We start from the raw sequence: 15,805 nt of genomic DNA on the forward strand, positions 1-15,805 counted from the left end.
AATCACATGTACTTACTGCCTTTCACGAAGCTCAAAATTTAACTCAAATGTATCACGTTTCCACTTTCAACTAATCAACCTTGAGAGGTTCCTGCAGGCCACCTGTGGTAATTCAACTGATTGGACATGATTTGTCACCACTGATTCTCAACCCTGGTCCTTGAGTACCCCATCCAGCCTGTTTTCCATGTCTCCCGCAGCCAACACATCTGAGGGTCGTTATCAGGCTTCATGCAGCGCTTGCTGATTAGCTGATTGTTTGAAACACCTATGTTGCTTGTGGGAGACATGGAAAACAGGCTGGATAGGGGTACTCGAGGTCCGCGGTTGAGAACCACTGGTCTACACTACATAAGTTCCCACAAAGTGGCAATGCATGCCAGAGAACAAAACAAGCAAAGGAAGTTTTGATCATTTTTGATATATATATATATATATATATATATATATATATATATATATATATATATATATATATATATATGTGTGTGTATATATAATGTATAAACATTTTGTTGGCGACAAGAAATACTGTTTGCAAACACTAAAACTGTTGGAGAAAATCTGGAAAACGTTTTTTGGCCTTGAATGAACCCTGATGGAAAAAACGTGACCAAAGTCACAATAGTCACTCATCAGCTCAATTGTCTCATACTGCTCAAAGGACTACTGAAAAGAATGGACAACTGCTGTAGTGGGTCAGAATAGTATTCTGAAGTGTTTTGTCCCTGATAACCTATTTAAAGTTTGATTGCCTGTTTAATGGAGACTTGGTAAATGGTAAGTCCATCCATCCATCCATTTTCTTGACCGCTTATTCCTCACAAGGGTCGCGGGGGGTGCTGGCGCCTACCTCAGCTAGCTCTGGGCAGTAGGCGGGGGACACCCTGGACTGGCTGCCAGCCAATCGCAGGAATGTTAAGTCACATACTGTAAAATAAAGGCAAGGGATTTTTCTTTTTATTTTCAATTCCTATTTTTTAAGGTCACTTATTTTACAGGCAATATATTTGTATATGAATAATATGAATAAAAATTGAGACCAAGTGCTGTACTTTTGAAGAATCAACAAAAATGATGGGTATCAACTGACAAAGTTTTGTGGGTACACAAGCTAAAAGCAGTGGAGAAGCACTGCTTTACTGGGCTGTCGGTCTCAGCTGATGACAAAGTAGGATTAAATACTGCACAAGTACCATAAATAAGTTATCTTTTAGCTTCTGTCAGTGGACCACCCAAAATACTCTAATTCTGTTCATTGTTTTAGCATTCTGCATAGTACGTAAAAACAAATAGCGCTTAGCACTTAAAATTGTATCTTGGCCTAGACAGGCTATTAAATGTGTAATCACACCTGCTGTATCACAAAGTTTCCACTATGGAAAGAATTGCTGACCTTGCCAAGGTACAGCCTATGCAATGTAGTTTTTGTATACAGCTGTGTAGTCGACTAAAGTATCAAGAGACAAGATTCACAAGTTAATTGACGACACTTTGGTAAGCAGCCCAAGTGAATGTACATCATTACGAGAAATGTCAGGTGAGATAAACAGCTTTGATAGAGTCAAAGACACATTGCAAAATAAAGTCTAGTACAGAATACTGCTACCAACTTTAATCCCTCATATCATCTTATATTTATATGTTGTTCTACAAGAGTGCAATTAATTCCAGCATTCACAGACAAATGACAATGTATTTTTGCTGTTTGACATCCCAGTGAAAATACATGAGAATTGAATACAGTACATGAAGAATTGAACATAGAAATCAGTCACTTAGTTTGCTAAACAATCATTGCATGAGTCGCACCAGTCAACAAAATGGTGGCAAAGGAAAAGCGAAGTACTGTTTCCAGTATTAATATGCAGTTGAACTAGTGACTGTGAATTTTGTATTAGTATTAAACAAAACATTTTACATTCTATAAATATAAAAGTGGAGACTGAAATTCCATCTTAAATTAAATATTTTACTTCTTGGTGCCTTATTTCATCATACTTTGCAAATAAATTAAATGTATAGTATACTTTTTTTTTTAACATAAAATACCTCTAAAGAAATATAAGCACCTTCTCTAACTTCTTGTGTGCCTGAAGGTTTTTTTAAGTGCATGAGACCACATTGACAAATGTGAACTTTACAGTAACAGTTGCAATTTGTGATCACCCATGCAAACGGCTGGCGACCAGTCCAGGGTGGCTGGTGAACTTGGCCTCTCCAGTAGTAGTCCGCATCCTAAGCGTGGCTGAAGGGCAACTGCGCCAGTGGGTGGGATATGAGAGGCTGAAGTAGAAGCGGGTCTGGAGTTTGTACTGGAAATGGAAATTATAATAGTGATAATGAAAAACAATACAACTTGTAACCATTTTGTCATAATTTGATAACTTAAAAAAAAAAAAAAAGTGTATTCTGTGTATTGAGGGAAATTTCAGTTTGGTTAAAGGGATCGTTCGGCTTTTTTAACATGAATCTCAATTTCATCCTCACCTCCCGTGTGTGCGATCAGCACTGACTTACCCCTGACAGCGTTCGGTAACACCAGTTCTGGTCCGGCGTTGGACGAGAGGAAAATAGTCCAGTAAGCTGGCTGGGGTCTCGGAAATAAAACGTTTTTCTTCTAAAAACTATTTGTTTTCAAAAGCGTGATACATTTCCATCACAATACTCTTTCCTGAATAAAGTCAGACGCCATTACCGCCAGCCACTACTTTTCTGTTCGTTCGTATCACTGCGCGGCGCCCTGTAGAGTGCTAACCGACGCACTGCAGCCAGCTAGCTGATCCTTCCGCCTGAAGTTGTTTGCCTTTTCGGCGGAAGTATCAGTCACCGAACGCTGTCAGGGGTAAGTCAGTGCTGATCGCACACACGGGAGGTGAGGATCAAATTGAGATTCGTGTTAAAAAATCCAAACGATCCTTTAAGCAAGAAGCTGTCATAGTGCGAACTATAGTAAGGAATCAACATATTCCTTGGGAATTTTTGTTGAGACATGTAGTGAGGGTTCTTTACCATCCACATAGGTCAATGTGGTGAGAAGAGGAACATCTGGTGTAATAAAGGTTGTGTATTGCAAGTCATCCATCAGTGATGGTGTCAGTTGGCCAGTAGTAAGTGAAGTCATTGATTTGGAGGCAGGATTTGTGGTGATGTTTTTCTTTTGACGGGCTCTGCAGTTCTGGAACCAGACCTGCAATTGAGAGAAATTGCCAGGAAATTAAGGTAGAAATCCCCAGATATTATATTATGCAGTATGCAATCTGTGTTGAAATTAGTACCACGAGACTTGTCATTAGTGCTGCAACCACACATGAATAATTGAAAGTATTGGCAACACTTTTCATTAGTGATTTGCTGTGTCACGTGCCAGTCTCCCGCTCCATTGCTATGTAGTGCAGAGAAGCAGACGCTAGAGGAGCCAGAGCCTGCTCTTATTTGCGACTCAAAACTAATCAATATGCTAAATTTGGATGATGCAAGCAATGGTGGTTAATGACTAATAATAATAATAATAAACTGATTAATAGGGGTGTGCCAAAAAAAAAAAAAAAAAAACGAATCATAAAAGAATCAAGATTCTCATTTATTAATCAAATCGAATTGATATTTAATATCCAAAAATCAATTGTATTTAAATTAGAAATAAAAAAAAGAAGGGGAAAAGGCAGTTGTCGCCCACATGCTGTTTTTGTGGAAAAAGGCACTTTCAATACAAAATTAATAAATGTTTATTAAAAAAAAAACAAAAAAAAACACTTTAAGTCTCTATTTGTCATTTTGTCTTGCAAAGCAGACTGGAGTAGATCATGACAATGTTGTGCATATCTGTAAATTGAAGCAGAAATCATTTGTCAATCAAATAACTTTGAATCAAAAATCGTTTGAATCGAGAATCGATTCTGAATCGAATTGTAGACCAAAAAAATCGTAATCGAATCGAATCGTGAGACAGTCAAAGATTCCCAGCCCTACTGATTAAGCAATCACAATCAAGTCCTGATACTTTCAATGTGAGCAATGTGTCTATGTCGGCATGTAAGGCTGAAGAGCGACAGCAAGGCTACGCTGTATACAAAAGGTAAGTTTGATCAAAAGTACATTTTTATGCTCAATCTAGCCAAACAAACTTGCTCTCAGTACAATAAGCATTACAACTGATAATATTCAGTTATTTTTGATTGCACGTAATTAACTTCACGGATGCCACTATATTGGGGCTGGAGGTGCTATAGCCCCTTAAATAAATAAAAAAACAAAACTGAAAGATTGATAATGGAAAATCGCCTTTCCATCAGTATAGTTGATACTCTAAGACATATCAATTATTTTTTCAGCGCCCCTGTGTATTGGTCAAGCACCCCTTTCGCCTCAGGAGTGGTGGGGGGAAAAAAATCCTGGCGCTATGCTAGAATATTGTCAAATCCAATAGGTATAAGAGGGAAATGCAGTGTTAAACAGCACTCTCTTTGACAGTATACACTGATGAAGTATGTTTTTATAGGTAAAGTATGGTTTCAAAATGTATTTGTTCAGGATTATATTTTTATCCTACATTTTGGACAAAATGTTCTAAAGTGTATATTCTCTTGTATGGTAAATTGAGAGTTATCTGAATTTGACTCCAATTTAAAAAAAAAAAAAAAAAAAAAAAAGATAAAAGTGGTAGCTGCAACAATACTTGCAAGCACTTTCTTGACCTTGGAAATATTTTTTTTGCAAAATGTGCTGCTTGTCTGAAAATCAAAGTACAGTACAGCAGAAACAGGCATCCCTTAGAAAGGGCATTGAAGATTCCACGTTGTCACCGTACCTATTGAATTGAAGTCTGTGGCGTTTGCTTGTACAAAAACTTGTGCAATTTCAGCCTGACTGCCCTCTAAATGTTTCTACTTGAGCACAAATTATGTATTTTTAAGAAAGAGGGGGAAAGGAAAAAAAACAAAAAAAACAGCCCATGTCTTGTTGAATGTCACCAGAGTGGATTTCTTTACAGGTGAAATACACATCTAGCAACTTTCTCGTGATATTTTTGTTGCTTGATATTACTTTTTTTTTTTTTTTTTTTTTTAAATCATAATTTATTACTTCAAGAGCTGTGGTATGTTGATGCACCAAGCTTTGTGTACTACCAACTTGAAGTTTTGTTGTTGTTTTTAATTAGGGGATGGAATTATTTAAAAAAAAAAAAAAAAAAAAAAAAAAAAAGCTTTTTTTTTTCAAAATCTGATTCATTAAAAAAGATAAAAATCAATATTAAACTAATAGTTAGCTGCAGCCCTACTTGTCATCATTTTGACTCACCTGAATAACCCGGCGGCTTAGACCAGTCCTCTCTGACAATTTCTGGAGAGTCTGAGCATCTGGGTTGTTGTCCTGAGCAAATTGAGTTTGCATGACCTGAAGATAGAGTTGAGGGCATGAGACTCACATAACCAGCGCTCTGAACAACCATGACAAGAAAACATCAAGTCAAATAAACAGTTTGGTGGAGGGCTTGACATCGTAAAACAGTACGCAGTACCTGTAACTGGTCAGCATTAAAACTGGTCCTGGCCCTTTTAGCAGGTCTGGTCACTGTGCTGGAGCTATCAGTTGCTGCCTGTGCTTCATCTGTTTTGGATTGGTCTTCAGAGACAACACATAACATTTCTTATCTCATCTTTATGCAATTTTCTTGTCCAAATGACATTTGACTTCTTAAGTGTTGCAATTGTTAATGTCTTCAGTAACAACCCTAAAATAGATCCACAATTATTTGATCATTATGCGCTCCTGATGCTCACCATTTTGTTTAGAACGACTGATATTCTCCATCATAACATCATAGTGGGGCCGGCAGAAGACTCTGTTGTCCAATAGTCCACATTCCTCCCCAGTGGTCAGCTGACGCTTACAGGTGGCGCAGGAGAAACAAGCCATGTGGAAGGTGTTGCCTCTTGCCTGCCGCACCCACTCACTGGTTTGGATGTTACGGCCACAACGTGTGCAACGGGTCCCATACTTCCTGATAAAGAATACAGAAACGGTGGAATAAGGACTGGTATCACATGCCCTTGATCAGTCATAGTAGACCCAAAAGCAGGGGTGTCCAAACTTTATCCTCTGAGGGCCACATACAGAAAAATACAAAGCTGCAAGGGCCACTTTGATTTTTTGTAAAAAAATTTTTGTTATTTATTAACACATTCATTCCCAGACAGCAAAAAATGCATCATTTGACGTCTTTTTCCGTCAATGGCAGTGAATGAGTTAAACATGGTAAAAATCAGTGAAACAATTATAAAAATTGTTGATATAATGTACAGTTACTTATTGAAAACTGCTAACAGTCACAAGGCAAACAGTGACCCCTGTGTGCCACTATAATAGATGCGCCTCTCCACTGAGCAGTAGCTGAATCCCAATTTGACATTCTGAACCACAAGAACAATCAGTCGTCCACTGACCACACTTAAGAACCATTAATCTAATATGATGTTTTCACAAATTGGACCTTGACACTAAGCAACAAGTGGATGAAACTATTTTTATTTCTGAAACGGAATTATTAGCTGCAAATTTGTGTCTTTGCATAGCTAGAAATGTTTAATCCACCCTCTTTTTTTTTTTTCAACAGCATTGAAAAATATATGGCGGCCGCAAATGGCCCCCGGGCCGTAGTCTGGACACCACTGCCCTAGAGATTAAATTTGAATAAAAAACAAAAAACAAAAAAAACGGTGCATTATTCAGATGACATTTATATACACATATAGATGAAAAGTGTTATAATATTCTGCAAAGTTGTGGGTACTCTGCGCAATGAGGCCATGCCAACTGTTTTCACACTTTCAATCAACGCCTAATTGATTTCAATTCATTTACAACATGTATCTCTTACAAAATGCCAAAAAATAAAAAATAAAAATAAAAATAACTATTCAAATGAGCTACTGGAGATTTAGCTTTGTTATTACTCCAATTTTCAGTCACAATGCGTTCGTTTGAATTAAACCACTAAAAAGAGTAATTAGGTTAAACAATTCATCTGTAAACTTGTAGTATATAAATGATTTTGGAATAAAAAATTTCCACAACACAACCCATTTTGTGATCTAAAACCTCACAATACTGATAGTGACATACCTGAAGTAGTCCAGTTTACAAAATATTTGTCTCTCTTTGATGTAGCAGCTCACATGTCTTCCGAGTGATATCTTGCACACACAGCATGACAGGCAGCGGACATGCCAGCACAAATTGTTCACCTGAAAGGAGAATAAGTTTAAAACATTTCATGTTTCCATACAACCCTAATGCAGCATATTGCCATCATATATTGGAGAGCTGTAGCATGTCTATCTGACATTGAGTTCAGACCTAATCATGACAAGCCTGGCTCTTTGTTTACATGTTCAAATAGCAATAAGTGATTTCTGTAAATTACCATACAGGTTGAATCTCACTTGTATTTTAGCCCTCTATGGGGGATTTGGTCATTTCTGCTCCCAATAAGTTAGTCCCTGCACTGACACTGTATTTACTAGGCCCTACCTTAAGGAGATATCTGTCCACTATCTCCTGGCAGCAAGAGGAGCAGATGACTTTTCCTTGCTGAGAAGTCACACTGGGGTTGGAAGAGGAGCGGGACAGGGAGCAAGTTGTAAAGGAGTCCTCAAAAAGGTCATCAGAGCTAGAGGAACCCTGTCATGTCAGAAGACGCAGTCGTATATGTAACTTAAATAACTCTTTACAAACTATACTATACCCTTAAAAAAAAAAAATTGACCGTTTAGTTTTGCATTTAAGTCGATTTAAGTGTATAAAATGTGACAGAAAAAGCTCAAAATCAATACACTACCTGCTTTGCTAGGATCATAAACTGTTGACTTTTATTTGATAGGCGGCGGCACTTTGATGTGCGCACTCACTCACTCAAGGTCGTTTTACACCGTTTTACCACATAAACCCCGAACTGAACCTAAATATTGTATTTTTAATTAAGAAGAAAAACTTACTGTGTCCACTAAACAATTTTCTAGATGGACAAAAGCGTCCGTAGGTCCGAGTTGTGTCTCCGACATGCCTCGATCTGCCCAAACTGACCGACTGTCAGTTGCTATATAACCAAATCAGGAAGCGAGGTTCATATTCCATGACAACCGATTTCATTGCATTACAACCAATGATGAAATAAAACTTTAATCATCACAATATTATTCTGGTAAAAAAATTTTTGACACTGACATGTGCCGCACTTTTCGTCACATGCATTACCAAAAATCGGGGCCAAACTACAGATGAAACACTTCAGAGAGTGCCGCGTTCTCACCCTAAACACTGTCCTGCTGACGTATGCACAGCTGGACGCAGTTTGTGTGTAATTGGCTTCACAGGTGCACATGATTGATAAAGCGGCTGAGGCGCACACATAATCACCAATGGTTTGATCACTTTAAGAAACGAAGTCAAATTTATGGGTGCAATCATTTTAAATTATAACATATATTCTTAAATAAATAAATAAATAAATACGCTTTGCACAAGTTGGTATTAAGACGAGTTATGTTATTTGTTTTATACACAGAACCGGGTTCAATAAAACACCAATAACACGGGAGAAAGCCACAAAGTAGCCTATATTTTCACGTGTTGTTTCCTATTCTCTGGCCCGAATTTAGACAAATATCTACTGTATACATGCAGTATATAAATGGACATAACTTAAGAACGTGCCATGAATAAGAAACAAAATCTTTAGCTCAATAATTAAATTAAATTCGCATTGATTTTTTTTTAATTCTGCACTTAACTACAATAATAATAATAATAATAATAATAATAATAATAATAATAATAATTATTATTATTATTATTATTATTATTATTATTATTATTATTAAATACAATCACTAATTAGTTTCGTATATGTCAGGCCTTATGAGTTGGGAACTTACCACGCTGTTGGAGACAGAGTTGAACATTTCCACCACAAAAGTGTCAGACAACTTCAATTTCCCATTTCGCCATGTTCTTATTTCGTATTTCTTCTTCAAACTTCTTTCGGCAGTTTGTTTTAATTTGGTTCTGTCAGTTGAACTTCATTATGAAAAAAAAAAAAAAAAGCAGCACCTCCCACTCAGATATTAGGCCCGCCTGCTACAGCATGATGAACCTCATACATACTACTACGTCTCATGCAATTTCACAAAGGTGCAAAATAATTCTCTTCTGAGTACTGTATGTGTAGCTTTGTCACATATGAGTTTAAGTAGCCAATCCATTTCAGAGTTCTTTAGGTGTTCTGCAGGTAAGCATTTAGCCTGCCTGTGCAGCTTCTATGTTTTTATTTAGACCGACCTTATTTTGTGCTTATGTTTTTATTCACTAAAGGTCAGAATTCAGTCACATTGCCCCTAGGAAGTAAGTATTGGATAACATAGGCACACAGTAGGCTACATAATCTCAATATTCAAATCAAATACATGGACATAATAGTAAAAAAAAAGCACTGCTTTAGTTTAACTTCCTCAATAATATTGCAATTAAGCTGCAATCCGTTTTTACCCATCTCTGGGGGTAGCCACTTGCTGTCAAGTGAAAATTTTCATTTCATTTCATTATTGTCATTCATTTATAAAAGAACAAGACAATGTAAAACAATGTTCTTCATTATTGAATGAAACGGAGCAGAAAGAAGATAAGTCTTATTGTATCTGCCCCGTTTCTACCCAAGATTCATTTACCAGGTAAAATGACATCATACACTAAATCAAAGTAAAAATAATGTTTTAATGTATGAAGCATGGTGGCATAATTGTGAGTCCATAAGTCCTGGGTTTGTATTTCGACTCAGCCCTTCTGTTTTCTATTGTCCCACATTCTAAAAATATGCAAAATAGGTCAATGGGTGAATTATTTTCAATAAAATTTTAAGGTAGAAATGTGGAACAACTGGCCTTTGACATACATATATATATACATACATATATATATACATATATATATATGTCAAAGGCCAGTTTCATTCCTTATGAATGCAAGAGTTCACATGTTTATCACTCATGATGTTGAGGCTTGTGTGAGATGACTGTCAGCCAATGGGTTTGGCTTCCCCTCTTCAACCAAAAACAACATCTCACAAACATTGAGTTGTTTTGGTTTAGAACAGTAGTTGTTTTGTGGCTTGGTCATGTCATGCTGTGAGTTTGTGTGTGTGTTTGAGTGTAACAGTAGTTATAAAAGTGTAAACATGTCACACTAACTATTAACCTCTTTATTGTCACGTGAGGTGTGGAGAATGCACAAAAATGCACAGTAGTTGGGAAACAAAGTGTTTTTAAATAAAACATTCAAAGTAGCAATATAGAGCATGGCTGGACTCAGATGGCCTCGAAGAAAACTCTTGATGGATCCTTGACTAAGATGTGAAGCGGGCTGAATGCAGACCACATGGAATACAGCTTGCATGACAGAACTCAATGTGTCGAGAGTAACCTACTGACAAAAGTGTCATTCAGTAACTCTTGCAAGGGCAATGCACAATTCTATATGACAAAATAAATGCCTATATGGCAAACTTAGAGTTGGTAGTACAGGACCATCTACTGCTAGCAACTGACATCATCATCATCAGGAACATAACAACTGCATTGCAACTATGAAATAAGACGGACAAATACATCATCATTATAATCATCATCATCATCATCATTATCATCATCATCGGAGGCATAGTGACTGTATAGCAGGGGTGTCAAACATACGGCCCGCGGGCCGGATCAGGCCCGCAAATGGGTTTAATCCGGCCCGTGAGATAATTTTGTAAAGTAAAAAAATAAATAAATAAATAAATAAAAATACAAATAAAGATTTGTAATGTCCTACTAATTAATCAGCCAGCCACAATCAAAACATATAACTTTGTAATTTCACAAGCAGTCCTCAGATGACCAATGCAACTTGTCCAGGGAATCGTCGTCCGGGATGTCATTATTTTACACACAACTTTAACTACAGTTTGTTTAATTATTATTTTATTTTACACCAACATAAATGTGTTAAATACGACACAAATTCAATTACTGGTAACACAAATAGATATGACAAGGATAAACGTCCTTATAACATCATTAACTGCGCCATGCAGTGCATTCTGGGAACAATATATATGCAAAACAGGTCGATTTCACACGTCCAGAATGTATACCGGCAAAGTGTTGCTGTGTTCTATTTGCATTTGTGTTATTTTTCAGAACAATATGATTACAATTGAGCTCCGTAATTTAGGTCTGGTCCACGAAAATCTGCGTATAAATGACAGCAATTGTTTTTAAGTTATATACCGTTATTTTTCCGATGCGGCCCACTTGATAATATATTTTCCTCCATGCGGCCCCTAAGCTAACGTGAGTTTGACACCCCTGCTGTATAGCAACTACAAACATCATCACAATGGACATAGCAACTGCATAGCAACTGTCAACATCAAGATCATAACACCATGTAGGGGTGTGAATTGCCTAGTACCTGACGATTCGATCCGTATCACGATTCATAGGTCACGATTCGATTCGATACCGATTAATCCTGATATGAATTTGCAAGTCGATTGTTACAATTTTTTTTACTCAATTTAGAAAATACCATTCAGTAAACTTGTACAATGTACACTGTAAGATTTGTATGAAAATGTATTATTTATTGATCTGAAACTTCAGTCAGTGATCCACTGTATTTAACAAACAGGTTGTAATGCATTGAAATAAAATAGTAAGGCTTAATGTTCCATGAATATAACATTCTTCCATGCTTAAGGTGTGAAAGTTAGACATTTTGTTGAATATTTTTTCATCAAAAATGGATGTTAAAATATCGATTCGGCTGCCTATTGAATCGATTCGAGAATTGCGTGCTGTAGTATCGCGATATATTGCCGAATCTATTTTTTTTTACACCCCTAACACCATGTAATGTAATGGTGTAGAAATCTGTGCTGATTAGCAAAACTTCAAGTCAAGTGCTTACGTTCCATTAAATACCTATATCATATTACAAAATAAACAAACATTTAAAAAAAACAAACAAAACAAAAACAAAAAAAAACACAAAAAAAGTCCATGGAAAACATAGCATAGGCCGCCTTAACAGTTCCGTGAATCATGGAGCTCTCTGGGAGATCAGATCCAGGATGCCATGTAGTATGAGGGCTTGATTCAATGTCACTGATCAAAGTCTGTCAGTCCACTCAAGTAACAAAAAAGACCAATAGCTTTGAGCTTTGTTGTTATTACGAAGCTTTCGCCACTTAATCTGTGCACGCATACAGCAAGACAATTGCTTGCCCAATGATATGATAAGCACGTCTATAAATGAATTTCAAAGGAGAAATATTTTGGGATGTTTTCATGTTCTTTTTTTCCTCCCTTTATGCCTGGACTTTCCTTCCTATTTGTAGTGCTTCTTGCTGGTTTTGTTCTCGTCTCTCTTCAAACACATTTACTTACCTCACTTCAATTCTTTCCGCCCCCTCGGTCCTCCTGTTTCTATCGCTTCTCCATCTCTCTCCCACTTCTCCCTGACATGTCCCTAAGTTTCCTGTTCTTTGTGAAACCCACTTCACAGTCACATCTTGTTTTCCTCCTTCTATCCTGTTTTAATTGAGTTCCCGCCCCCTGATATAGCAGAGTCACGCTATTGGAGGAAACGGGTGAACAGTGGCTGCAGAGTGACAGGTTATTCTGAGAAACTGTGGAGATAAACACAGAGGGGTAATGGATGTAAATGTCCGTTCCGCGGGATGGGTGTTATGCAAACAATGGGCCAGTAGGTTCTGGCATGACAGGAACACAGTTGAGACTCATACTGTACTCATACTTTAAAATCAATTAGCATTTGATTAATATCGGGTTTAACTTCCACGGGCATTGTCTTTCTGTGTTTCTTGGGAAACAATGCATCTGACCAACTTGTCCGGTGAACACCTTGTCCCAGGGTGTGTTCTCCCACTTGCGTAAAGTCAGGTGCAATAGCTCACCCGTGGTTATACGAGTTTCTTTCAAAAGTGTGTTGTTTAGAAGGAAATAATTGAAGGACTGTGTTTTGACCATTAGCGTCTAAATATATTAGAAGGGAAATTTAAGATAATTTCTTAACTAAAACATAAGCAGCTGGACAAAGATTATACAGTACATCCAAATACTGCATTTATATATATATATATATATATATATATATATATATATTCTTTTTTTTTTTTTTATAATTATTCACGGAATGTAAGTCAAATGGATTGAAAATGAATGTTACCATCCTGTCTCTTTCTGAGGATGTTCTACCAAGTGCCCGCTTAAACTAAAACAAATGATGTCCAGTTATCACATCTAAAATATTTGACTTCACAGAAACTAAATTGAGTGACTGATCATTCCATGTTGATGTAATCAATAATTCTTCTCTTGAACCAACTTCGTTTGCCTTGATTCAAATTATCCATCCATCCATTTTCTTGACCGCTTACTCCTCACAAGGGTCGCAGGGGGTGCTGGAACCTATCTCAGCTGGCTCTGGGAAGTAGGGGGAGGACACCCTGGACTGGTTGCCAGCCAATCGGAGGGCACACAGAGACGAACAACCATCCACACTCACACAAAAGCACACTTTGGGACAATTCGGAGCGCCCAATTAACCTGCCATGCATGACTTTGGAATGTGGGAGGAGACCGGAGTACCCGGAGAAGACCCACACAGGCACAGGGAGAACATGCATACTCCACCCAGGAAGGCCGGAGCCTGGACTCAAACCGGAGTCCTCAGAACTGGGAGGCGGACGTGCTAACCACTCGACCACCCTTGATTCAAATTATTTTCTTACCATTTTAGTTACTGAACTAAACTGATTTATTTACTTTAACTGAATTAATATATTCACTTTAAAACCAATTAATTAATTTATGTATAACCAAATAATATTTTTTGCATTTTACAAAGTTCAAGGAACACTGATTGCAACGTCCATCTAAGTGGGGTGAAACTCAATTTACGTATTTGACCTATCCACAGAGGGAGCAGTAGCAGGGGATTGCACTCAGGGATCACGTGGTGATCTAACACCTCAATTCCAATCCATAATGCTGAGTGTCAAGAAGGGAGGCAAATGGGTCCCATTTTTATTGTCTTTTGATATGACCCGGCTGAGGATTGAACCCGCAACCCAATGCAAATGAGCCACGACAAACACACGTGGTAACAGGCCTACACAATCTGAGCTGTAATTAAACAATATCAAATGAAAGACTGCTTTTTGCAAGTTGACCCTGAAAATACCAAATTCAAAACACTCACTCAAAGCCCAACGATATAGCATAGCCTTAAATGGCTACAGCTACAGTACAATGCCATGGTGGTACTGATGGGCTGTCGTTTTCAACGTGCATGTGCAAGTCCATTTGACTCAAACTAAATATACTAACTGGAGGACATGAAGAAAAAAAAATATTGGAAAGAAATGAAAAACTTTATTTGGGGTCTTTTGGCGTATATTTATCAAAATTGATGTCTCTCAAATAAATGTTTTTCACAGTCAAATCAATAATTTGATTCTGTTTTGAATGGAAAATATTATTACAGTCCTTTCAATAAAGTGCTGATTGCAGTCCTTTTTACAGTGTATATGCACCAGTCACGACATCGAAGCCCATTAAAACTATTGTCCTGTCTGGTTTCTGTGTACTTCTTTGAAGCTGTTGGTAATGCTCCATTTGTGTTAAGGGTGCAGTGACGCCACTCAGATAAGTGCAGATCTACTCACGCATGGCCTGGCCCATTTAGCAGTTTTACATTTGTCCTGTCGCTCTATATGTTTTAAGGCATGTGCCTTTAAGGAGGTGGGTTATGTCTCCTTTGGTCACTACAGTACTTGCCTCAGTTCATCTAAAGCGTTGAAAGCAATGTATCACTCATGGGCTTCGTCATGCAAACATGGTTGGCGACAGGACACCAGAATGAATGGAGTGATGGCAGATGGAGCGTAGGAGGCTATAGTGGAAGGAATCTACAATTTCCTCTAACCCGTGGTCAAGCCCATTAGTGTCCGAGGATACATTTATTTAAGAATAAGTTGTTTACATTTTTATCTTTGTAAATGCTTTTTGGTTATATAACACTTTCAATTGTATTTTTTATGTGGTTGTATTTATTATTTATAGTTGCTACTATACAAAAATCCTAGACCATCTTTAGATTTTATCTTGGGCATCACCTAATTTTAATGGTTTCTTCCTTGGCCCATGCCTCAACTGGGTTTGAAGAATTTTGCACAATCATACAATATGATTTTCAATGCATAGTTTTACTCTCTTGTAATGACAGCAGTGGAAAACAGTATTTTCATAATGTTTTGGTTTCTCAGTAATTCGTAAGGTTGTCTGGATTGCATTTTCTACTCCTGAAAAATTATACAATATGTCCTTCATCATCATCATCATCCTCATCCTCATCATCATCATCATCATCATCATCATCATCATCGTCATCATCATCATCATCATTTCAGTCTTGCAATAATTTATTGAAGTGCAATAATCAATTTTGTAAATTTGGCAAATTACTTTTTTTTCAATGTGAGATGGTACAAATGGTAATGAAATCCAATGAATTTCCTTCATGAATCAAAGTTGCACAAACCCTTTTTGTCCAGAAGAGGGTAGTGTTTATCCATGTTATTTTAGGGTGCATTGTTTTGAGGTACTGTTGTTTTAGTGGACCACAAACCGATAAATTCAACGTCTTCACGTTTAAAAAAAAATATTCCAGATGAGAGAGATTT

General features: G+C 37.3%; 1 protein-coding gene across 4 annotated transcripts; it reads right to left on the bottom strand.

Annotated features, from left to right (window-relative positions):
- Positions 1 to 1,583: 1,583 nt before the first annotated feature.
- LOC144030137 (LIM/homeobox protein Lhx8-like) lies at positions 1,584 to 9,061 on the bottom strand. Of its 4 annotated transcripts, none has more exons than XM_077536257.1 (8): positions 8,937 to 9,061; positions 7,534 to 7,683; positions 7,126 to 7,247; positions 5,784 to 6,004; positions 5,522 to 5,625; positions 5,302 to 5,397; positions 3,013 to 3,190; positions 1,584 to 2,315 (listed from the first exon to the last, which is right to left on the bottom strand). In XM_077536257.1, the coding sequence occupies exons 1-8, from the start codon at positions 8,961 to 8,963 to the stop codon at positions 2,239 to 2,241; spliced, it is 975 nt and encodes a 324-aa protein (XP_077392383.1). In that variant the 5' UTR covers positions 8,964 to 9,061; the 3' UTR covers positions 1,584 to 2,238. The 4 variants fall into 4 exon arrangements, with proteins under 4 accessions (XP_077392383.1, XP_077392298.1, XP_077392466.1 ...); XM_077536172.1 differs by lacking the exon at positions 8,937 to 9,061 and adding an exon at positions 7,998 to 8,261; XM_077536340.1 differs by lacking the exon at positions 8,937 to 9,061 and adding an exon at positions 7,841 to 7,960.
- Positions 9,062 to 15,805: the final 6,744 nt, after the last annotated feature.

Source organism: Festucalex cinctus, chromosome 1 (assembly GCF_051991245.1).
Source record: "Festucalex cinctus isolate MCC-2025b chromosome 1, RoL_Fcin_1.0, whole genome shotgun sequence".
Lineage (NCBI taxonomy): Eukaryota > Metazoa > Chordata > Actinopteri > Syngnathiformes > Syngnathidae > Festucalex > Festucalex cinctus.

Bases quoted from the DNA above. Each gene is read 5' to 3' on its own strand.
- LOC144030137 (XM_077536172.1), bottom strand. From the start codon at position 8,063: ATGTCGGAGACACAACTCGGACCTACGGACGCTTTTGTCCATCTAGAA. The intron at 7,248-7,533 runs GTAGGGCCTAGT...TTCTCCTTTCAG, and splicing joins TGGACAGATATCTCCTTAAG to GTGAACAATTTGTGCTGGCA. The intron at 5,626-5,783 runs GTGAGCATCAGG...TTGTCTCTGAAG, and splicing joins CAGTCGTTCTAAACAAAATG to ACCAATCCAAAACAGATGAA.